The sequence below is a fragment of the Acomys minous genome (assembly GCF_964271855.1).
Source record: "Acomys minous genome assembly, chromosome: 11".
Classification (NCBI taxonomy): domain Eukaryota; kingdom Metazoa; phylum Chordata; class Mammalia; order Rodentia; family Muridae; genus Acomys; species Acomys minous.
Genome location: NC_140492.1, coordinates 73,488,450 through 73,511,827, shown reverse-complemented (window position 1 = coordinate 73,511,827; position 23,378 = coordinate 73,488,450). Strand labels below are relative to the sequence as shown.

The following is a 23,378-nucleotide window of genomic DNA, read 5'->3' as shown; positions in this document are numbered from 1 at the left end:
GCCAGCCAGCCAGAGTTTAGAAAGAACAAAAAAGGGTGAGCTTATTCAAATAAGTCTCAGAGGCTGAAAACATTCTAAGTCTAGATTAGATTGTATGTAGGCTAGAAGCTTCCAGGACTAGGCCAAGGTTAGCAGACGACAATTACCTCGGGTGAAGAAAATTTACTTTTACAGTAGGAAGTAGGGACTAGATACGCCTCTGCGATTAAGAGCACTTGCTGGACTTACAGAGGAGCCATGTTCATTTTCCAGCACCTACATGGTGGGTCACAACCATAAGTTACTCAAGTTCCAGGAACGTGATGCCCTCTTATGACCTCTGTAAGCACCAGAAGTGCCATGGGGTACATACACATAGGCAAAGCACGCATATACATAAAATAAATAATGTATCAGAGAGACAGAGAGCTCCTGCGGCTAGAGAGATGGCTCAGAGGTTTAGACTCTGTACTTCTCTTCCAGAAGACCAGAGTTCAATCCCCAGCACCCATGTTGAGTGGCTCACAAGCAGCTCCAGATTTGACATCCTCTTCTGGCCTCCTCAGGACACCTGCACGCACAACCTCAAGACAATTTAAAATAAATCTTTCTTTTTTTTTTTTTCCAAGACAGAGGTGGCCTCAAACTCACAAAGATCCACCTGCCTCTGCCCCCTGAGTGCTGGGATCAAAGGAGTGTGCCACCACTGACCAGAAAAAACAACTTCTTAAGGTTTAAAGCTAGTTCAAAAACTTGGAAGCGTGCTTGCTCATGGTATGTATAAATGAAAATGCCTTTGTGTTTTTAAGATGAAGAATCTATGCCACAGAGAACTAGGAACACCAGCCACTGCTGAGGAGAATCTGACCATCTTTCTGTGGTGCTCGGAATGGAGTTCAGGGTTGTGCATGCCAGGCAGTACTCCACCCCGGGCTCCACTCCTAGCGATTCACACATCTAGCCCCTCCTAAAAGACACGAAGCTTCTCCTCTAGCTACAAACCACGCGCTCTTCAGAGTACACGTTGGTAGGGACTTGCAGGTAGGCAAGGCCAGCATCCCCACACAGCGGAAAGGTGCCCTCTAGCTGCAGCACCAATGCAGCACCGTGGATGGAAAGGGCTCTCTGTCCTTCCCACACGGGCCTGGTTATCTGACCGCCTCAGGGTCTTTAGCTCAGCAGCAGCCCATGTCACTGTTCACCTTCTAACGACACAGCACACAATTCATTGCCTCGGTATCCAGGTGGTTCAGCTTCAAAGGAGGAAATGATGAGACATCATTTGTTTGGTCACCAACATAAACACCCGGGCTCTAGCCCTCCCAGGTAGCTGAGGCACATCGGCTAAACTATACCACAGCTTCTTCCTTTTAACAGCAAACTTCAGCAGGTTCCCTGACTTTAGACTCATTCATTCATGTGTGTCTAGGAGCACATGTGCGTGGGTGCACATCTGTGCACACAGAGGTCAGAAAGAGAGTGCTGAGCTCTTCAGAGCTGGAGTTACAGGTGCCTTTGTACAACGCTCAGCACGGGTGCTATGATGGAAACTGCAGCAAGCGCTCTCAAGCACCGACACATCTCTCCAGCCCCAGGGACACACAGGAGCAGGGATTTTTGGACTTGAAGAGAGCAGAGACTTGTACATTTTCTCCTCACATTTCTCTCAGCTGCTCAACTGAACTGTCCTCCTGCTCCCAGGAATGCCAGCTACTGAAATCAATGAGGCTGGCCCGCAGGAGAGCCGTTGGTTTAATTCAAAAGCACCCAGACAACGGGAGTGGTGGTGTATGCCTTCAGTCCCAATACTTGAAGGCAGGCAGGCCTCTATGAGCTCATGGTCTACACAGCGAACTCCAGGACAGCCAGAGCTGCAGCGTGGACCCAGCCTCAAACAAAAACAAACAAACAAACAAACAAGAACCAAGGGCTGGGGAGAGCTTTTGCTCCCTGACCTGACATCAGCCTGAGGCTCCAGCAACTGCCAGCAAGCAATCCCACAACACTCTGCCAACATGGTTTTGTAGTCCTGGGGCAGGGAGCCATCTGCAGTCCCAGCCAAATCACATGGCATCCTGGGCGTGAGTTTACACAGTCCAGAAGGGAACAGAAGGTGCACGTGAAGGAACACTGCCCATATGTTGTTATCTCTCAAAGGAATCGGGTAAAGTCTTTACTATTATCTCCACTTCCAGAAGTGCTCAAAAGTCCATGGAAGAACGTTTCTCCAAAAGAGCATTAAACCATATGTTTTTCCTAAGCAGGCAGGAGGGCGATATGGTCTATGCCCCTTGTGAATGGAAGCTGTGGGCATACAGGGAACAGCCAGCACCAAGCCAGAGAGAGAAAACAGCCTCAGGCAGAAAGAAAAAACTACAACTCTGAGCTGAACTCAGAAAAGTATGTGTTTGCACCTACCAGCATAATAGACGTTCGGTCACATGAGAAGCAAACAGGTCTAGGGGAAATGTTCGCCTGTGTCAATAATGGCTACAACTGGGCAGAGAGATTACAGAAACACTTTCCTGTTTTCAATCCCCTATAATGTTATCTGGTACGGAATGAAGTACTACACCCAAATTCTGGCTATGCTGACCCAAGGAGAGAGAGGCAGGGCTGAGGCTGCTACCACAGAGCTACTTCTCTAGGCCCAGGGCTCATGTATCCCTTCATCCCACAGCCCCTCTCAGGGAGATGAGAGATGGAGGACACAGATGAGCTTCTGAGGTACTGATGTACAGAGTAGGAGCTGCACGTGATTAGTCTTGGCCCCTAGTTCCTTCCCTCTCCTCTAGAGTAGGCGTTTGTTTTGCTTACCAAACAGAACCACCTTAAGTAATCCCTTACTCTCTTTTGTCATCATTGTCTTTACTTTTAAAAAAATTTAAAAACAAAATCTTACTGTATTTGTGTGGAAGGGGAGGTGGTAAAGGCAGAGACAGAGAAATGTGGGAAGTGGAGAGTAAGGGTAACTGTAGATTTGAGTCTTCCTTTCTTCTTTATGTAAGTTCCAAGGATCAACTCAGGTCAGTGCCTGAACCATTCACCCCACTTGTTAGTTAAAAAGACAGCAGGAGATGCCCCTTTCAGATGACTGCTTTCCAGGCATACTCTGCACCACTGCTGTTGGGACATTTCTCCTTGGAAGCACTGGTTCTGACACCCACAGCCCAAATCATCTTGCACCCATCTCTCAGAATCAGTACAGCACAAGGCGTTCTCTGCAGGGGTGGGCCCTTGATTGTGCCTCCCTTCTCTCCTCTGCAAGCTCCTGTATGCAGCCACACTCACACATGTACATGTGTACACACACACTCACCAAAACCCAACCCCTCCTTCCTCATAGGCTTTCTCCTAAAACCATACTGTTTGTTGCCACTGTACCTGAGAGGGTCTCAATTTTAAGACTGCTTGCTATAAAGTTAGAAGCTTTGAAAACACTACATGCAAGTATTAAGTAGATAAAATTCCCTGACACTACTGTGAGGCTATAAACTGGTACCACTTCAGAAAGCTGCTCAGAACCATGTGCTAAAGGCCACATCCTAACACAGCCCTGACTCTACTCCTACGTGCATAGCCCAGAGAGTAGTCACAACATCTACCTTGGGTTAGGCTCCCAGTAGCCACATAACAGCTTACAACCACAGTTACTCCAGTTCTGGGAAACCTGGTACCTTCTTCGGGCTTCCATGGGTACTGTATGCACATAGTGCACATACATACATGCAGGCAAAACATTCATACACATAAAAATAAAAAAGCTGAGCCGGGCATGGTGGCGCACGTCTTTAATCCCAGCTCTCGGGAGGCAGAGGCAGGCGGATCGCTGAGTTCGAGGCCAGCCTGGTCTACAAAGCGAGTCCAGGACAGCTAAGGGTACACAGAGAAACCCTGTCTCAAAAAAAAAAAAAAAAAAGCTGGGGGGCTGGAGAGATGGCTCAGTGGTTAAGAGCAGTGTCTGTTCTTCAAGCGGCCCTGTGTTCAATTCCCAGCAACCATATGGTGGTTTATAAACACCTATACTGGGATCTGACGCCCTCTTCTGGCATACAGGCATACATGCAGATGGAATACTATATACATAATATAAATAAATAAATAGATAGATAGATAAATAAATATGTTTAAGTATTTTATTAATTTATTCATATTACATCTCAATTGTTATCCCTTCCCTTGTACCCTTTCATTCCTCCCTCTCCCCCTCCCACTTTCCCCCCATTCCCCTCCCCTGTCACTGTGACTGAGGGGACCTCCCCCTCCTGTATATTCTCATAGGGTATCAAGTCTCTTCTTGGTAGCCTGCTATCCTTCCTCTGAGGAATATCAAATGGCTGAGAAACACTTAAAGAAATTCTCAACGTTGTTAGTCATCAGAGAAATGCAAATCAAAATGACCCTGAGATTCCATCTTACACCCATCAGAATGGCTAAGATAAAAAATTCAAGTGTCACCACATGCTGGCGAGGATGTGGAGAGAGAGGAACACTCCTTCATTGCTGGTGGGAATGCAAACTGGTACAACCACTTTGGAAATCTACCTGGCGCTTTCTCAGAAAATTGGGAATAGGGCTTCCTCAAGACCCAGCTATTCCACTCCTTGGAATATACCCAGAAAATGTTCCACCACACAACAGGGACAAATGCTCAACCATGTTCACAGCGGCCTTATTCATAATAGCCAGAACATGGAAACAACCCGAGTGCCCCTCAGTGGAAGAATGGATAAAGAAACTGTGGTACATTTACACTATGGAATACTACTCAGCTATTAAAAACAAGGAATTTCCGAAATTTGTGGACAAATGAATTGAACTAGAAATGATCATAATGAGTGAGTTCACCCAGAAGCAGAAAGAGTCAAATGGTATATACTCACTTATATCTGGACACTAGCCCAAGGGGCATGTCCTATGAAGTCTTCACTTACCAGGAAAGTGGGACAGATTGGATAAATAAATATTTTTAAAATAAATAAATAAATAAATAAAGTTGGGCAGTGGTGACTCACACCTTTAATCCCAGCACTAGGGAGACAGAGGCGGGCAATTCTCTGAGTTCAAGGCTAGCCTGGTCTACAGAGTGAGTTCCAGGGCTACACAGAGAAACCCTGTCTTGAAAAACCAAAATGAGTAATCAAAGAAACTTTAAGAGCAGAACAGAAGTATCAGGCGTGGTGGTGCATGCCTTTAATCCCAGCACTCAGGCTGAGTTCGAGGCCAGCCTGGTCTACAAAGCAAGTCAAGGACAGCCAAGGCTAACACACAGACCCTGTCTCGAAAAAAACAAAAAGAGCAGAACAGAAGCCCAGGCATGGCTGTAGATACCTATCACCCCAGCATTCAGTAGACTAAAGCTGGAGTATTTTAAGTTCAAGAGCAGCCTGGGCTACACAGCAACACTGTCTCAAAAAGCGGGGAAAGGATTTGGAGATGCAGCTGTGTTGGCAGCATGCTTGTCTAGCACAGGCAAGGCTGCGGGTTCAATTCCCAGCATGCCATTCCTACACGTAGGAGGTGGAAGCAGGAGGCTCAGAAATTCTTGGTGGGTATTCTTAAGAACTATACATAAATAAATACTTTTTAAAGAAGAGAGACATAATCATTATGGGAGGTATCTTCAAAAGTAAAATAATTTAAAGGAAAAAAGTGAAACTAATTGACAGTTGAACGCAGCAATTTCAATTCCTTTGGTTCTCTAGGATTAGCTGTCAATTTGCTTATCTATGCAGCACCTAATAAAAGAGTGTGGCATGGTGGTGCACGCCTTTAGCACTTGCCCTAGGGAGACAGAGGCAGGCAGATCTCTAAGTTTGAAGCCAGCCTGGTCTACAAAGAGAGTTCTAGGACAGCCAGGGCTACACAGAGAAACCCTGTCTTGAAAAAAAAGAAAAAAGAAAAAAGAAAAAGGTTTCACTCTAGAAATTGGAGGTGGCGCACAGATTTAGCATATTGCTTGATTCCCAGCACCTGTGTCAGGCAGCGCACACCCATCTCTAACTTCAGCTCCAGGAGGTTCTGGCCTCCCAAGGCACCTGTATTCAAGTACATCCTACACAGATACACAAATACAAATAATTAAAAATAAAAATAAGAAATAAATATAAAAATAAAATAAAAATGTAAAAAGTTCTGTTCTATGATGTAGTAGTGAACATCGTCATTTCTCCAGGGTATGAACACTCCTGGATTATGTCTTTGGAAGAAGTGAATAAGAAAACAAACGATTTAAAATTACTAGAAGAGAATACTGCCAGAGGACCTTCTAGAAGAATACTCTGTCTTCATTTAGGTACCCCAAGCTGATTTTGTTGGTTGGCCAACATCTTCATGTGTTACTTCTGTCTTTACCCAGACTAACTACCCAACGGTGAGCCCCAGCACCACAGCATCTCAACAGGCCCACACTGGTGTTCACAAACCCTGTGTCAGACAGACTCAACACACACAGCCACATAGGAATGAATGCTAATTACAAAGCATTCACGCTGTTCTTATCTTACAGAGTTGAGAGGCTTGTGGGAAGCAAGCCTTCAAACCATCATGTACCAACTGCTGTCTCTTCACTGACTTTGAGGGACAGCAAGGGGCAGGACATAAGGCCCACTCTCCTGGAGGAAGAGCTGCCCAGCTCCAGCCACAGAAAAGATGAGTCTTTTAGGTAGAACAAACTAGGTCCACAGCAGTCAAGGAAAGAGTAGGGCAGGCAGGTACAGGCCCTACAGGAAGATGGTCCCTCAAGAGTTGAGGCTACAGACAATGGGCAGCCATAAAACACACCCTGGGGCTTGCTGCCAACGTGTCCAGTTGAACCAGTGAGCTCCAAACTCAGGGAGAGATCTTAGCTCAAAACTATGGTAGAAGAGAAATTGAGACAATGTCAATTTGTGGCTTACACACACAGAGAGAAGAACTGAGAAGTGACTGATAATGCCTTTGCATTCACTCACTGCTTATGTATTTACTGTGAACCTAATTAATGTGAGGCATGGACAAGTCAGGACAGATGCACACTTGTTTTCCAAGAGCCCGAAGGCCAGGGACACACAAACATCAATCAAAACATTCCTCAAGGAAAGCCCAAGCCTTACCAAACCCTGCTCAGGAGTAGTTCTGCAGGAAGTATGGGTTCTTCATTAAAAATCAGTATCAACAAATCTTTTCCTGCCCACTTTCCTCCTCTAGGCTCCTTTAAATGTCGCTGCACGCCACTAACTGGGCTCAGGGATTCCACCTTCACCCACCCCAGCCACAATGCCTCCTATCCCTGCAGGCCACTGCAAGTTTTCTGCTCAGCCTTCAGACCCTACAAAGCTCGCACACAAGTCTTTTCATGCTCCCTCCAGCATCCTTGGGAGACTAACATAGTCTAGTATCATTTCACAGATACAGGACCTGATTAGAAAGGTCAAGCAGTGCCTAAGGTCAGAAAGCCAAGGAGAAGGGGAATTTCCAGAGCTTCACAACACGCCCTGGGCCATGGTGGCCCACGCCTTTAATCCCAACAATCGGGAGGCAGAGGCAGGCAGATCGCTGTGAGTTCGAGACCAGCCTGGTCTACAAAGCGAGTCCAGGACAGGTAATGCTACACAGAGAGACTCTGTCTCGGGGGGGAAAAATGGCCATATTTAAACAACAGCATTAACCCTGGAGGAAGTCAGAACTAAAGATGTGTAGATTAGCCCAGTATAAATCTTCTTTAACTATAAACACAGGAAATCAAGTCACCAGCAAAGTAAACCCTAGAGAGAAAACAAGTAAACCTAAGCCTCGAATCAACCAATAAGATTCGTTAGCATTTTGTCAACTTGACAAAGGCGAGGATCATTTGGAACTCAACTGAGAAACGCCCGCCCCCATCAGATGGTCTGCCAGCCTATGAGGAATTTTGTTGATTAGTGACTGCTATAGGCGGGCCCAGCCCACCATGGCAGTGTCACCACTGGGTAGGTGGTCCTGGGGGTAAGGAGAAGCAGTCAGAGCGAGCCATGGAAGACAAGCCAGTAAGCAGCACTCCTCCACAGTCTCTGCGTCAGCTTCTACTCAAATAAATATAAATGATGTTTTGTTTTGAGACAAGGTCTCTCTGCATAATGCTCGCTGTACAGGAACTTGCTTTGTAGACCAGGCTGGCCTCAAACTCACAGAGACCACCTGTCTCTCTGCCTCCCAAGTGCTGGGATGAAAGTCGCGTGCCACTACAGCTGTCTGATTTTTATTTGCTTTTTATATGTACAAAGGTTTTATCTACATGTATGTAGATACACCAGTTCATGTCTGCTACCCACTTAAGTCAGAAGACAACTTCGAATCCCTCGGAACTGGAGGTATCAGATGTCTGTGAGCCACCTGGCAGGTGCCTGGAATTCAACCCCGGGGCCTTTGCCATCGGTGATCTTAACCACAGACTGAGTCATCTCTCCAGCCTCCTGCCTAGTTGAATTCCTCCCTCGGCTTTCCTTGATGGTGGGGGATAAAGTGTAACATGAAATAAACCCTTTCCTCCCAAGTTGCTTTTGGTCATGGTGTTTTTCACAGCAACAGAAATCAAACTAAGCCAATTTTTACACTTAGAAAGCAACCTTTGAAGTGCTCACCCAAATGTGGTAGACAAATGTTGCCCCTTCCACAAAGATATATAGGCCACAAAGAAAGCACAAGGTACAATCTCCAGGAACAAAAACTGGCTTCTGACAAGGGCCAGGAAGAAGGACACCTCAGTCTCACAAGTGTAAGGCGTAGAAATTGGTCAGCAACGTGAATGGGACTGAAAGTAGATTCTGCCCCTAAAGTCTCCAGCCTTGTAACTAACACTCAGCAAATCTTACCTGAGCCTCTGACATAAGGAAATGATCAAGTATAAATCCGAGTTGTTTTAAGATGCTAAATGCATGGTAATTTGTTACTACAGCAAAATAAAATAATACACAAACAGCAGTATCTTCCAGACAGAGGTAGAAGGCACCTCCGTTTCCACAGGGAAGGTACATTATGATGTAGCCAATACAGTTCAGTCTTCCCCCAAACCCCAGACACTTCTGCAGCCCTCCCCTACTGTCTGTGGTAACAACTGGCTCCCCCAGATCCACGGTATTGGGCTTTCCCAAAGAACCCTTGCCCTGGGGCTCAGATCATTCCTCAAGCCTTCACAGAGAGATAACTAACTAGTACAGCACTCGTGGCTGCAGACTTCTCTCGGAGGTTAAGAGCACTCACTGGCTGCTCTCACAGAAGATCCACGGTCAATTCCCAGCACTCACAAGGCAGCTCAAAACCCCCTGTAACTCCAGTCCCAGGGGATCTTACATCCTCTTCTGACCTCCGAGAGCACCAGACATACACGGTGCACTTATTATATACAGGCAAGCAAAACACTCATACGCATAAAATAAATCTAAAAAACAATTTTCAAACAAAACACTTGTTTGCCAAGTGTCTGCAAAACTGTCCAAGGGTTATTTTGTGGTGGTACAAACCACGGGACACAGCTTTCAACTCCTTCTACCACACTGATGCTCCCGCACTTCTGCCCAGCCTCCTTCCACACTACTTGGCCCCACCCCCCACCCCCCATTCAGTTAGTCACCAATGTGCTCACACATTCCCTTTTCTCCGGAATCGGTCTTCCTCTTTCGATTTCCAACATCTAATGTGGGTCTTTATAATCTCTGCCAACTAAGTCTTCTACAGCCAATTCACAAAACCATATGCTAGACACTGCTCTACGGTGGAAACGTAGAGTGGGGAAAAAAAAAAGACAGACCCCCCACACACACACCAACCCCTCCAAAGTAAAAAACAAAACAAAACAAAACAAAAACAAACAAGAAAACCCTCCCCAAATTGCCTACTTGTCCTTTCTTGGGTCCTTAATTCATTTCCAGGGGCTCGGGGGCCCTTACCAACACTAATGTTGCCCCACATCGAGGCAGGACCACATGTAAAATACAGGTACAGCTTGTTTGCTTAAAAGCCCCATCAGTAACCATGCCAACACCTGCTCCTCCTCAGGATGTATCCTTGGCTCCCAGGACCCAGAACTCGCCACCTACTACAGTCCTTCCCAATGCTTTCCCAGTTGTCTGCTGGGAATGGTGACCTGTCATCCTCCGACTTTTCTTTCTAGACCTCAATCTGTCACCTACGAGCTGCTCCAGTCCTACCCAACCGACGCTTTGGCACCCACAACATGACTGCGCATTGGCACAAGCGCACTCTCTGTTCCTTTACCGACAGTGCCAACCCTCAGGGAAAAGGCTGTGCCACAAGCAATTTTCTAAACACTCCAGGAAGCTCGCAGAAAACCGACTAAGTGAAGCAAGCTCTCGGCGCAGCTCCACGGGCGGAGGGCAACCCCAGCCCTTCACTCCTCCAAGTCTCCCCTGCCACTTCCTGCCACCTCCGGCCAAGTTGACACACCTTGTGGAAAGAGACGGGCACACTCCTCTTTGTCCTCGCTGCTTATACAGTTCAAACACAGACTAATCCTCCAATTTCTAGCTACCATCCACCCTCTCCCACCTCACTGATGTTGTCTTTGGTTTGCTGGTTTAAGTTTATCGGAGGAGGAGGAGGGACGCAGGACCCCCAGGGGGAAATCTCTGAACGCCTCGTTCTCTTTCTGTATTCGGTGCGAATCGAAGCAGAGGAAAATCTGCACTCAAGCACGCAAACGACGAGGAGCCTCAGGACGATGACTCACTGGCCAGCGCTGCTAGGTTTGGAGAGCTCGACCCCAGAAAAACTAGGCAGCAGCCCACGGGTGCCAAGAAAAGCCGGGGACACCACACAAGGAACCCCTGCATCTCTCGGGGTCCTGGCCAGGGTCTCCAGTGGGGCTAGCCCAGCCTCCCCCTCCCCGCGGGGAAGGTCCGACCACCTCGCTCCTCGCCCCTGGCCACACACTCACATTTGGCTGACCAGCTTCTGCCGAAAGGCGGCGCTACGCCAGTCGGTCTCTTGCCCCGAAACGTCCATGCCGGTAGTTCGCGTCCCCACCGGCCACCGCCGCCGCCGCCGCCGCCGCCTATACCTCAGCTACAGGCCCGAACGCGGAAGCCGAGCGATCCCGCTACTGGGCCACGCCGGAAGTCCGGGGAGAATTGTGGGAAATAGAGTCTCTCGTCCGCATACGCATGCGCCCGCCCGCACACAGGCTCTGCGAAGTATTGTTGTTAGTGTTAAGATCAGCTAATTTTGCTGTTGGGGTAATTGCTAATGGATAACGCTTTTTTTGGTAAATAATGTTATAACATTTTGATTTTGATATCTAATTTAACATGTATGTACATTCTACAATTGTAAAGAGAAAGCTAGTATTTTCATCAAAAAGCAATGTTAGGTTTCGAATCTCTGCTCATTGTATCACTAAAAGAAAAGCAAAAGCCAATTTCTGTTAATGCTTTTTCTGTGGTTCACATTACTTACTTCTTAGTGGTTCACTTAATACAAGACACTTGGAGTATTTTGACCTATTAAGCGGCTAATTGTTGCTATGCTTGTGTGTCTCGAATTCACCTTTCAATGTTTATATGATTTCAATTGTTTGTTTTTGTTTTTTCGAAACAGGGTTTCTCTGTGTAGCCTTGGCTGACCTGGACTCATTTTGTAGGCCAGACTGGCCTCGAACTCACAGCGATCCACCTACCTCTGCCTCCCGAGTGCTGTGATTAAAGGCATGCGCCACCATGCCCAGCCTTTAGTCTTGTGTTTGTTTGGTTTTGTTTTTGTTTTTACATGATTTAACTTTAGCATTTATAAATTAACTAACCAATTTTCTAAGTCTTCGTGGTTTTTTTTTCCTCCCAACTATATGAAGGGCCTCACTTAAGAACTTTCTTTGTCCCCGCACATGGGAGGCAGAGGCAGGCAGATCTCTGTTGAGTTCAAGGCAGCCTCTTTTACATAGCGAGTTCCAGGACAGTCAGGGCCTATGTAGAGAGACCTTGTCTTTAAAAAATCAAACCAAGCTATCATACTCGCTAATTCAATAAATCAATAAATCAAATAATTATTATTTGATGACAGTGTCTCAGTCTCTAGTCCAGGTAGACCTGGAGCTCATTGTGTGGGGCAGACTGGCCTGAAACTGGACATGAGCTGCTAGTCAGACACCTGAGATGCTAAGGGTGAGCCACTATGGTCAGCTTTTATTACTTGCTGTTTTTCCCCACAGATAACTTTGCATGTGTCATTAGTGAAGATCGATTTTAAACAGATTGTGAAGACAGGTGTTTTCCCTGTCAGTTCATTCGCCCTTAGCCCCCATCTCTTCACCAGCAGCTCCCCAGAACTCCCACCTGCAGCAGTGGGGCTGTTTCCCCAGCTCAAACGTATTGTTGAGTCAGCATCTTCTTTTAGCATCACCTTTTTTTGTTTGTTTGTTTTTTGTTTTTGTTTTTTGAGACAGGGTCTCTCTGTGTAGCCTTGGCTGTCCTGGACTCGCTTTGTAGACCAGGCTGGCCTCGAACTCACAGAGATCCGCCTGCCTCTGCCTCCCGAGTGCTGGGATTAAAGGCGTGTGCCACCACACCCGGCTTAGCATCACCTTTCTAATGAAGACACCTGAAGAGGATAAATAGACTGACAAGCCTCTTCTGTCTTTCTAAAACTTGGGAAGCAACTTAGAATCACTTCTTTCAAGCCGTGTGTCTGCACCTCTCAGTCAGGGTTTTATCTTCTCTCAGCTCTGGTGGAAGAAGCATGGAAGGCCGTACATATCTGGCTATTAACACCAGCAAATAACCATTTGTTCTCTCTGTAGCAACACGAGCTTCAGTCATGGTCTGCCCCTTTTAAATCATGGAACACGTTTTGTCCTGAGTAAGATCCATGCTAGGAACTTAGACAGTTTTGCCCTGAACATCCTCAGTAGTTAGCTTGAATTCATGTATGACCTGTTGGAACACATGAAGGGACCAGATCTGCAGATTCAAAGATTAAAAATCTCCTTGACACATGGCAACAACAGGATGTCCAACAGCATCCCAGTGAGGATCCGGTAACGACAGTGTAGACCTCCAACCAGACCCATGACTCATAGCAATGAGCATTTGAAAGCTAACATATGTTGACAAAAGATTATACTGTGTGATTCACTACAGCTTCTGTGACAAGACTTTTTGTTTGTTTGTTTTATTTTACTGGGGGGAGGAAAGGGATTTTGGTGCATGACATGTAAATCAATAAAAATGAAAAAAGAAAATTAAAAAAAAGAATGTAACATTTATATAATTCCTGATTATGTCATGGTTCTTCTTCCTGTATGTAGTTTATTGTATGTATTATAATAATATAAATGTTTATGTAAAAATTTTTCAAAATATTTAATAAAAAAAGAAAATAATGCAAAAAATGGAAACTTGGAGGCAAAATAGCTTTAGATTTGCTAAATTCAACATCAGGTGCTAACAGAGGAGTCACAGTTATGCTAGGAACTAAAGTAGGCCTCAATGGAAGGGCTACAGAGTTTAAGCAGGTTAAACAAGTTACAACAATATCAGTCTCTTCCTTCCTCCCTTATGGGAAAGAAAGACACAGGTACAAGAGGAGAAGGAGAAAGTGGGTCCAAGATGGGTTAGCATGGAGAGAACCACGTGGCCAGGAGGAATTGACTCTGGATTTGCATGGAGAGGTAACAAGGTCGCGTAGCTTAGGGGGTAAGTTCTGCCCTGTCCGGAGCCAGCCCAGGGTCATTCAAGGCTAAAAGAATCTACTGGCTGAGGCAAAATTCTGATGCCCCATTCCAAAGCTAAACTTCCTCATTTCAGCCTCTGCATAACTTCCTTATTTCAGCCTCTGCATAACTTCCTTATTTCAGCCTCTGCATAACCTCCTCCTTTCGACCTCTGCATAACCTCCTCCTTTCGACCTCTGCAGATGTTGTTTAGCCGGGTTGGCTCGGGACTTTCCAAGAGATAGTTAGCTAAAGTAAGATAGGAATTGTTTCAAGATGAACCACAGGATGTTCCCCTGCTGAGATCACCTGGAGGCATTCTCAGACCCCCTACTGCTTGGCTCCTGCTTCCACCCCATATAAGCTTTTGCTTTTGATTCAATAAACGGACCTTGATAGGAGTTCTACTTGGTCTCGTCTCCTTCTTTCTCGTCCCATCTTTTCAGGTATGGCTCCCCTCGCGACCCCGTAATTACTGGTCCTGCTGGACGGGACACTGCCCAGCGCTAGGGGAAATAAGGCTTATTTAAAATTCTATCTGGTGTCCATGACTTTTATTGGTATGGTAGTGGGTTAATGATAATTGCCATAATACTTTTTTTTAATTAAATTTTTAAATTTATGTATATGAAGTTCTATCTCCATGTACAGCTGCAGGCCAGAAGAGGGCGCCAGATCTCATTATAGATGGTTGTGAGCCACCATGTGGTTGCTGGGAATTGAACTCAGGACCTTTGGAAGAGCAGTCAGTGCTCTTAACCTCTGAGCCACCTCTCCAGCTACTAATTGCCATAATACTTATAGGCAATTAATAGTAAACTTTATTAGCCACTTATATTTTCTACAACAATCACCTCAAAGGGAACAAGAGGGTTTTGTGAGGATTTATAATAACAGAACAAAGAATTTTGTTATATAAATCAAGACACTCTCCAACACATCGGTGGAAATGTCAAAAAGGTTAGAGCAAGACTAGTGGTCATGAAGCTGGGCGTGGTGGCGCACGCCTTTAATCCCAGCACTTGGGAGGCAGAGGCAGGCGGATTGTTGTGAGTTTGAGGCCAGCCTGGTCTAAGAAGCGAGTCCAGGACAGCCAAGGCTACACAGAGAGACCCTGTCTCAAAAAACAAACAAACAAACAAAAAGACTAGTGGTCATGGCACACACCAGGCAGGCAGATTGCTGAGTTTGAGGCCAGCCTGGTCTAAAGAGCAAGTTCCAGGGACTGGAGAGATGGCTCAGTGGATAAGAGCACTGTCTGCTTTTTCAGAGGACCTGAGTTCAATTCCCAGCAACCACATGGTGGCTCACAGCCATCAATAATGGTATCTGATGCCCACTAAATAAATACTTTTTTTTTTTTAAAGAGCAAGTTCCGCCGGGTGGTGGTGGCACACGCCTTTAATCCCAGCACTCAGGAGGCAGAGGCAGGCGGATCGCTGTAAGTTCGAGGCTAGCCTGGTCTACAGAGTTAGTCCAGGGCAGCCAAGGCTACACAGAGAAACCTTGTCTCAAAACAACAACAAAAAAAAAAAACCAAAAAAACCAAACAAACAAAAAAGAGCAAGTTCCAAAGAAACCCTGCCTTGGGTGAGGGTGGGGGGCTGGTTAGAGCAAAGCAGAGATGTCTCTGCTATAGGGCTTGGATGCCATTAACATTCTTAATCTTGTTGGAAGACATGAGTCTGTATATTCCAGAAAGATTTACCTGCTAGTCACAATTATGTTAGGTCATACATATAACTTTGTAACAAATAGCTAGGTATAGTGCTAATGATACCTAAATCTGCTTCCAACATAGAATATTTCAACTCTACATCTACCAGTCTTGTAAAAATCTCTAACAAAGGCTTGGAATTTTTTTTCTGGAAAGTTCAGTTAATGCCATTCAGGTACTTGGCTCTTTTTGGGGGGATGGGGGAAGGGACAGGGGTTCCAGACAGGGTTTCAGGCTGGCCTTGAACTTAAAGTAATCCGCCTGCCTCTGCCTCCCGAATGCTGGGATTAAAGGTGCCACCATGCCCAGTTTTTAACTATATTTTAAGATAGGCTTACTCAAGAGTTAGGAGAAAATGGGAGGGGGGGTTGGGGCTGGGGACTGTGGGGGTGCCTTTAATCCCAGTACTTGGGAGGCAGAGGCAGGCAGATCTCTGTGAGTTCTGAGGTCAGCCTGGTCTACAAAGTGAGTCCAGGTCAGCCAAGGCTACACAGAGAAACCTTGTCTTGAAAAAAAAAACAAAAAACAAACAAACAAAACAAAAAACAACAACAACAAAAAGAGTTAAGAGAAAAAGTGGCGCTCATAAGAAAAGAAGCCACGCTCCACTGCATGGATGGGCACCTCTCAAAGAAGGCATTGCAGAAAATAAGACATAGCCAAGTGTGGTATGCGCTCCTTAAGAGACAGTCAGAATGGATTGCCTTAGCAGTGACCATTGTGAGGGTTAATGTTGACTGAAAATTGACAGAATAAAGAGTTACCTAGGGGCTAGAGAGATGGCTCAGAGGTTAAGAGCACTGACTGCTCTTCCAAAGGACCTGAGTTCAAATCCCAGCAACTACCTGGTGGCTCACAACCATCTGTAATGAGATCTAGTGCCCTCTTCTGGCCTGCAGGTGTACATGCAGGCAGAACACTATATACATAATAAATAAATAAATCTTTAAAAAAAAAGTTGGATGCGGTTGTGCACACCTTTAATCCCAGCACTTGGGAGGCAGAGGCAGGTAGGTCTCTGTGAGTTCAAGGACAGCCAGGGGTACCCTGTCTCAGAAAAAATAATAATAAAATAAAAGAATTACCTATGAGGCAAACTTCTGGGCACTCCTGTGACTGGGCTAGCTTCTGGGTGAGGCCATGAGGGACTGTCTAGACTGGGTTAAACTGAGGTGGGAAGGCCCACCTGACTGTGGGCAGCATAGTTATGTGAGCTACTGTCTTGGGTTGAAGGAAACGGAGGAGAAAGTGAGCTGAGTGCTAGCATTTATTGCTTTCTGGTTCCTGACTGAAGATGGAATGTTAGGAGCTGCCTCACACTCCTTCCACTGTAACCCCACCACGACCAACGATACCAACGCTGGGACAAAATAAACTCCTCCCTTAGATGCTTTGCCAGGATATTTGTCTCACAGTAACTGGAAAATTAAGACAAGTCACATAGCTCATTTTGGCGACTCTGAAGTTACATTTTGAAAGGTTGCAAAGGAAGCTTGGTTGCTCCTTTCCTCTCTCTTCTGCTAAGTGGAATTATAGGGTGGCTTGGGGGCTGAGGTGGACGAAATTAGAATCTTCTAACATGCCAAGCATGATGGCGCACGTCTTTAATCCCAGCACTTGGGAGGCAGAGGCAGGCGGATCGCTGTAAGTTCGAGGCCAGCCTGGTCTACAAAGAGAGTCCAGGACAGCCAAGGCTACACAGTGAAACCCTGTCTCGAAAAACCAAAAAAAAAAAAAAAAAAAAAAAGAATCTGCTAACATACAACCCGTAGCTGTTATTAGATTGGAGGTTTTGGGACAAAGGCATGATGGTCTGAGCCAAAAGGTACCTGCCCTTCTCTTCTGAGCAGGGACTCTGGCTTTCAAACGCCTGTGTAAAACGCTGGACAAAGAGGACACTTAGTTCCTGATTTTTTGGACTAGAGTTACTGGTGGTCACGTGCCATCATGTGAGTGCAGGGAATCAAACTAAGGTCCTTAGAAAGAGCAGTAAGTGATCTTTGTTTGTTTGTTTGTTTTTAGTTTGTTTTTAGTTTTTTGTTTTTTTTGGGTTTTTTTGAGACAGGGTTTCTCTGTATAGCTTTGACTGTCCTGGACACACTTTGTAGACCAGGCTGGTCTTGAACTCACAGCGATGTACCTGCCTCTGCCTCCCAAGTGCTGGGATTAAAGGCAAGCACTCAGGCTTTTTTGTTTGTTTGTTTGTTTTTGTAAGACCCCCAGCACGGTGGTCTTAACGTGGAGACCCCCACCAAGAACCAGCGAGACCAAGGTTTCGGTTGCAACACGCAAGAGGCTTTATTGTAGGGGGAGGGGTACCCGGGCGTCTCAGTCTCTGGAGAGGCTGGCGCGCCGAGCGAGTCTTTTTGGGGGCCTTTTATAGGGATTTTAGCGGGAAGCGCAGTTACAGAAGCGAGAAGCATAGTTACAGGGCTCTGATTGGTAAATTTAAATGAGGCGAGGTTATGGTCCGGTCATCAGATGGGAACAGGGGAGTTTACCCGTTCCCTGGGCCAGATGGCCAACCATAAATATCTTGTTTGACAAGGACAAACTGTTTCTGTTATCTTAGCACGCTTTTATCTTTCTCCTCTGGGCCCCAGGCCTTATCTTATCCCGGGAACCTATTATTCTAGTCTTGCCTTGCAAGATAGCGTTACTGCTGCTATGCTTGCTATGGCGGGTGCACAGGGGAGGGGGTCTTACAGTTTTAATGTGAGTGTTCTGCCTGCATGTACACATGCAAGCCAGAAGAGGGCATCAGATCTCTTTATAGATGGTCGTGAACCACCATGTGGTTGCTGAAGAGCAACACTGCTCTGAACCTCTGAGCCATCTCTCCAACTACTCCCTGCCCCCCCACCCCCCTTTTTTTCCAAGGCAGGTTACTCTGTATAGCTGTTGTAACCTGCTTAACCTGTTTAAACTCCAGCCCCTCCAATGAGACCTACTTTAGTTCCCAGCATGACTGTGGCTCCTCCCTTAACACCTGCTGTAGCTTTTAGCATATCAGAAGCCCCTTTTGCTTCCAACTCTTCATTTTGATCATAAAGTAAAATTAAATTCCGGTTCTCAGCCTCTACCTGCCTGGGAGTTGCATAACCTTTTACTTACAATTCAATACTTGTTGAATGCTCTGCTTGAATTAATGATTTATGTTCTACCTAAAAAACAAAACCAAGCCGGGCGTGGTGGCACACGCCTTTAATCCCAGCACTCGGGAGGCAGAGGCAGGTGGATCGCTGTGAGTTTGAGGCCAGTCTGGTCTACAAAGCGAGTCCAAGACAGCCAAGGCTACACAGAGAGACCCTGTCTCAAAAAGCCAAAAAAAAAAAAAAAAAAAAAAAAAAAAAAAAAAAAGAAAGAAAGAAAGAAAAGAAAAGAAAAAAGAAAATCAAAACAAACAAAACCCAAACCAAACCAAACCACAATATCCTGCTATGTTCCTTTCTCCCAGAAGGGTGGGGAACTGAAAAGTGGCCAAGCCTATATTCTAGCCAATCAGCTTAAATTGCTTTGTCCAGCCACCTGGGAACATTAAGCTCAGAACAAAATCAATTCTTCTTGCATTTAGCTAATCAAAATATTGTAATGCTGCCTTCTCCTTTGCTTCCCACCAGGCTACCTGGTTATTATCTGGTTATCGTTTTTCTTATAAAAAAAAAAGAAAAGCTTGCCTTATAAGCAGACCAGTGTCGCAGTTCAGCTCGTGAGTCCACTGTGTCCCCGGCCACATCAGTCTTGAGGTGTGGCGTTCTAATAAACCATCAGTATCTCACCGAGACTGGTGCCCGTGGTTGTGTGGCACTTCCTGTATTATAACAGTAGCCGTGGCTGTCCTGACCTGGCTCTGTAGACCAGGCTGGTCTTGAACTCACAGAGATCCTCCTGCCTCTGCCTCCCAAGTGCTGGGATTAAAGGTGTGCGCCACCACAGCCTGGCTACACATACACTTAAATAAAAATTAATAATTGAAAAGTTTATAAAATATTCTGAGAATTACCTATCAGTATATAGTGAGATATGATCATATCCACCTTCGTTTTCCCTTTTCAACTCTCCCAAGATTCCTTCAAATGTCTTCTACCCAACTTGATGTCTACTCTTTAAAAAAAAAAAAACAAAAAACAAAAACTTACTGGGCTGGAGAGGTGGCTCAGAGGTTAAGAGCACTAACTGCTCCTTCAGAGGTCCTGAGTTCAATTCCCATCAGCTACATGGTGGTTCATGGCCATCTATAACGATATCTGGTGCCCTCTTCTGGAGTGCAGGTGTACATGCAGATAGAGGACTCATACATAAATAAATCTTTTTAATAATAATAATAACCTACTAAGTCCATGTAGTGCCCATCATATGTGCATCGCCATCACTGAAGCATGGGCAGCCTCCCGGTGGGGACACCCCCAGAGAAGAATGATCCCTAGTAACTGTCGGCAGCTAATCGTTCATTGGTTAGCTTTGGCTGGCTTGATTTATGCAGGTTGTGTGTAGTTGGCCAACGTACCATAAACTCATGGGTGCAATCGTCATGTCACGTCCAGAATTTCACAGCACTCCTCCTCATCCCCCCACTCTCCTTCTCCTCCATGGTTTCTGAGCCTTGACAGGAGAGGGTTGATCTCAGTGACTGCTGTCTAACGTTACGTCTTTTTGTTTGTTTGTTTGTTTGAGACAGGCTAAGGTTCTATCTTGACTCTTAATTTGACACAATTTAGAAAAACCCAGGATATAAGTCCCTGGGACTGTCTTTGAGAGGGTCTATAAAGGGATTTAACTGCGCTGAGAAATGAGGCTGGCACCACCCCCTAGGCTGGGCTGCTGTGCTGATTAAAAAGAAAATAGTGCTGAATTTAATCCCTATACCTCCCTTCCAGCCCACCTACCCTGGCTAGGAGAGAAAAGAGGTCAGTGGACAGGAGAAGTGGACGTCTTCAGACAGTTCCTTGGGCAGATTCCAGTCTTCGTCCTCAGGATTCCAGCAGACCCGTTCAACAGCAAACGAGAAGTTCAGCAAAGGTGACTGCAACCGCAGCAGCTGGAACCCAGAACCTCAAAGCGTTCTCTGGAGTGTTTCTCTCTAGGAATGTCTGGAAGTGATGAACAGCCAAGCGACGTGAAGCGATGAAAAGGCAAAAAAATAAAAAAAATAAAAAAAATCCAAGCCTCTGGTCCCATTGCACCAAAGTGAGGCAGCAAAAGCATCCAGGAGCTATAGGACATCAAAGGAAGAGAACAGGATAAATATAGGATGAATGTAAAGCATTGTATCTGAAAAAGATGAAGGCTCCTTTTAACCAGAGTTTCTCCACAGCATCTAAAAGGCCTTTTTGCGGAAGCATTTGGAACAAATGGAGCTGTTGTTGTAGGGTGTGTGCTATTGCGAGACCTTTGTGAAACATTTTGTGTGAGTATAGCATGAAGTTCAGTAAATAAAACATTTAAATGACAATGAAAAACACAGGTGTATGTGTGAGGCTTGGTGGCCCACACCGTAATCGCAGCATTTAGGAGGCAGAGGCAGGCAGATCCCTGTGAGTTCAAGGCCAGCCTGGTCTACAAAGCAAATCCAGGATAGCCAAGGCTACACAGGAAAACCCTGTGTTGAAAAACATAACAAAACAAGCAAGCAAGCAAACAAACAAACAAAAACCAACATAGGTGTGAGGTAAATAAGGAAGAAGGAGTGGCCAAGGTGATGAACCCAGAAGGAATTTTTGTCTCGTCCCTGCATCTTCATGTCACATTTCAAACCGATTAGGATTTGCTGGCATGGAAGCAGCATTGCCAAAGGAGGGCCTGGGTCCCAGGCTTAGCAGCAGTCAGATCTAGTCCTTTCAGTCTTGGAGTACTGTAGCCATCAAGGAGACAAGCTAGCCTGAAGGATGCTAAGCTCCTCTGAGACGGTGAGGCAGAAGGGCTAATTGATGAAGGAGGTCTTCTGCGCAGATGTTTTAGTTCTGAGTCCCAGAATCAATGTCCACAGTGGCAGGAAGAGGGATGGGTTGGAGAGCCCATGGTGCCATTAGTCCCCTTTCTGAGGTCTCCTGAACTTCTTTCAGGAGTTTGGGGGCATTGATCTCTCAGAAACTGCTTCAAGGCTGACAGAAGGGTGACCAGGGGAGCAGCAGCTAGATTGCCTCAGGAAAGGGTCCTTCCAAGGGGCCATAACAGTTGGCGAAGACTCAACACATTCAGGAGGTAATAACTGTACAACTTTGGAGGGAACATTAAGAGACAAAGTTACAAGCTGGCATGGTAGCTCACACCTATAATCCCAGCACTCAGGAGGCAGAAGCAGCTGGATTTCTGTGAGTTTGAGGCCAGCCTAGTCTACAAAACAAGTCCAGAACAGTCAGGGCTACACAGAGAAACCCTGTCTCCAAAAACCAAAAACAGAGAGAGAGAGAGAGAGAGAGAGAGAGAGAGAGAGAGAGTTATAGGAGGAAAACATTTATGTAAAGATTAACATGAGTAGCCTGGCATGGTGGCGCATGCCTTTAATCCCAGCCCTCAGGAGGCAGAGGCAGGTGGATTGCTGTGAGTTTAAGGCCAGCTTGGTCTACAAAAGCAAGTCCAGGATAGCCAGGACTATTACACAGAGAAACCCTGTCTTGAAAAACCTTTACAAAAAAAAATTAGCTGGGCAGTGGTGGCGGCTAATTCCAGCACTTGGGAGGCAGAGGCAGGCAGATTGCTGTGAGTTTGAGGCCAGCCTGGTCTACAAAGTGAGTCCAGGACAGCCAAGGCTACACAGAGAAACCCTGTCTCGGGAAAAAAAAAATTAACATGAGTAGCCAGTAGCCAGGTGGGCAATGGTGGCACACCCCTTTAATCCCAGCACTCAAGAGGCAGAGACAGGCAGATATCTCTGAGTTTGAGGCCAGCCTGGTCTACAAAGGTGGTCCAAGACAGCCACAGCTACACAGAGAGACCTTGCTTTGAAAAAACAAACAACAACAACAAAAACAAAAGCAAACAAATAAAAAAAGATTAACATGAGTTAAATGTGACTGGACACAATCATACAAACATTACTATAGTTCTGTAGAAGGATAAGGGGACAGCAATCAGCTACTTGTTTATATCAAGCTACCAAATAAAGAACAAGTAACCAAAGCTTTGTAAACGAAACAAAACAAAAACAGTCAGTTAGGGGCTGGAGAGATGGCTCAGGGGTTAAGAGCACTGGCTGCTCTTCCAGAGGTCCTGAGTTCAAGTCCTAGCAACCACATGGTGGCTCACGACCGGCTATAATGTGATCTGATGCCCTCTTCTGGCCTGCAGGTGTACTCACAGGCAGTGCACTGTATAATAAATAAAATAAAATAAAAAAATAAATCTTTTTTTGTTGTTTTTGTTTTGGTTTTTCAAGACAGGGTTTCTCTGTGTAGCCTTGCTCCTGAGCCCAGTCAGAGGTGAGGGTCTTAGAGGCCTGGCTAATCTGTACCTCCACATAGATGGCTGTGGGAGAGCACAGTTGGGCTTTAGACAGAGAGACTCGGTAACCCAGGGAACTAAAATAGTTTAGGAGTGAGGCAGTGTTTCTCTGGGACAGAGGCAGGGAAGGGCTGCAGAGAAAACTGTCCTCTACATAATAAAGAAGTGTGCTAGGATGAAGGGATTAAGGGAGGGCAGGTCCTGAGCCAACGCTCAGCCAAAAAAAAAAAAAAAAGAGGACTGTTCTGGAAGCCCTGAGGCTTCCTATCCACGTGAGTGAGTGAGCTGTGTTGAAGGAAATCTGTGTGTCAGGGTCCTCCCAGGTAAAGGCACAGAGAAAATACAAGTCTCAGTGTAGGGGACAGTAAAGAAGGCATCCCTTAGATCCAGGATGGTAAAGTGGGATGTTGCCAGAGGAAATGTTAGAGAGGAGGGTGTCGGGGCTGCTAGCCACGGGGTGGGGTGGGATAATTGTCTTGTTAATGAGCCAGAGGTCCTGTACTAAGCTATAGGCATTGGAGGGCTTACACCCGGGGAGACCGGGGGTGTTGCAAGGCCAGGCAG

At 45.9% G+C, this 23,378-nt stretch overlaps 1 protein-coding gene across 8 annotated transcripts in view; it reads right to left on the bottom strand.

Moving 5' to 3' along the window:
- Nucleotides 1-11,081, bottom strand: part of MED15 (mediator complex subunit 15) — a 63,719-nt gene extending 52,638 nt beyond the window's left edge. For all 8 annotated transcript variants that reach the window (XM_084802284.1, XM_084802276.1, XM_084802277.1 and 5 more), the window contains exon 1: nt 10,892-11,081. In XM_084802284.1, the coding sequence (XP_084658410.1) occupies nt 10,892-10,959 (68 nt within the window). In that variant the 5' untranslated portion in view covers nt 10,960-11,081. The remainder of the gene's footprint in view (nt 1-10,891) is intronic.
- Between the last annotated feature and the right edge of the window lie 12,297 nt (nt 11,082-23,378).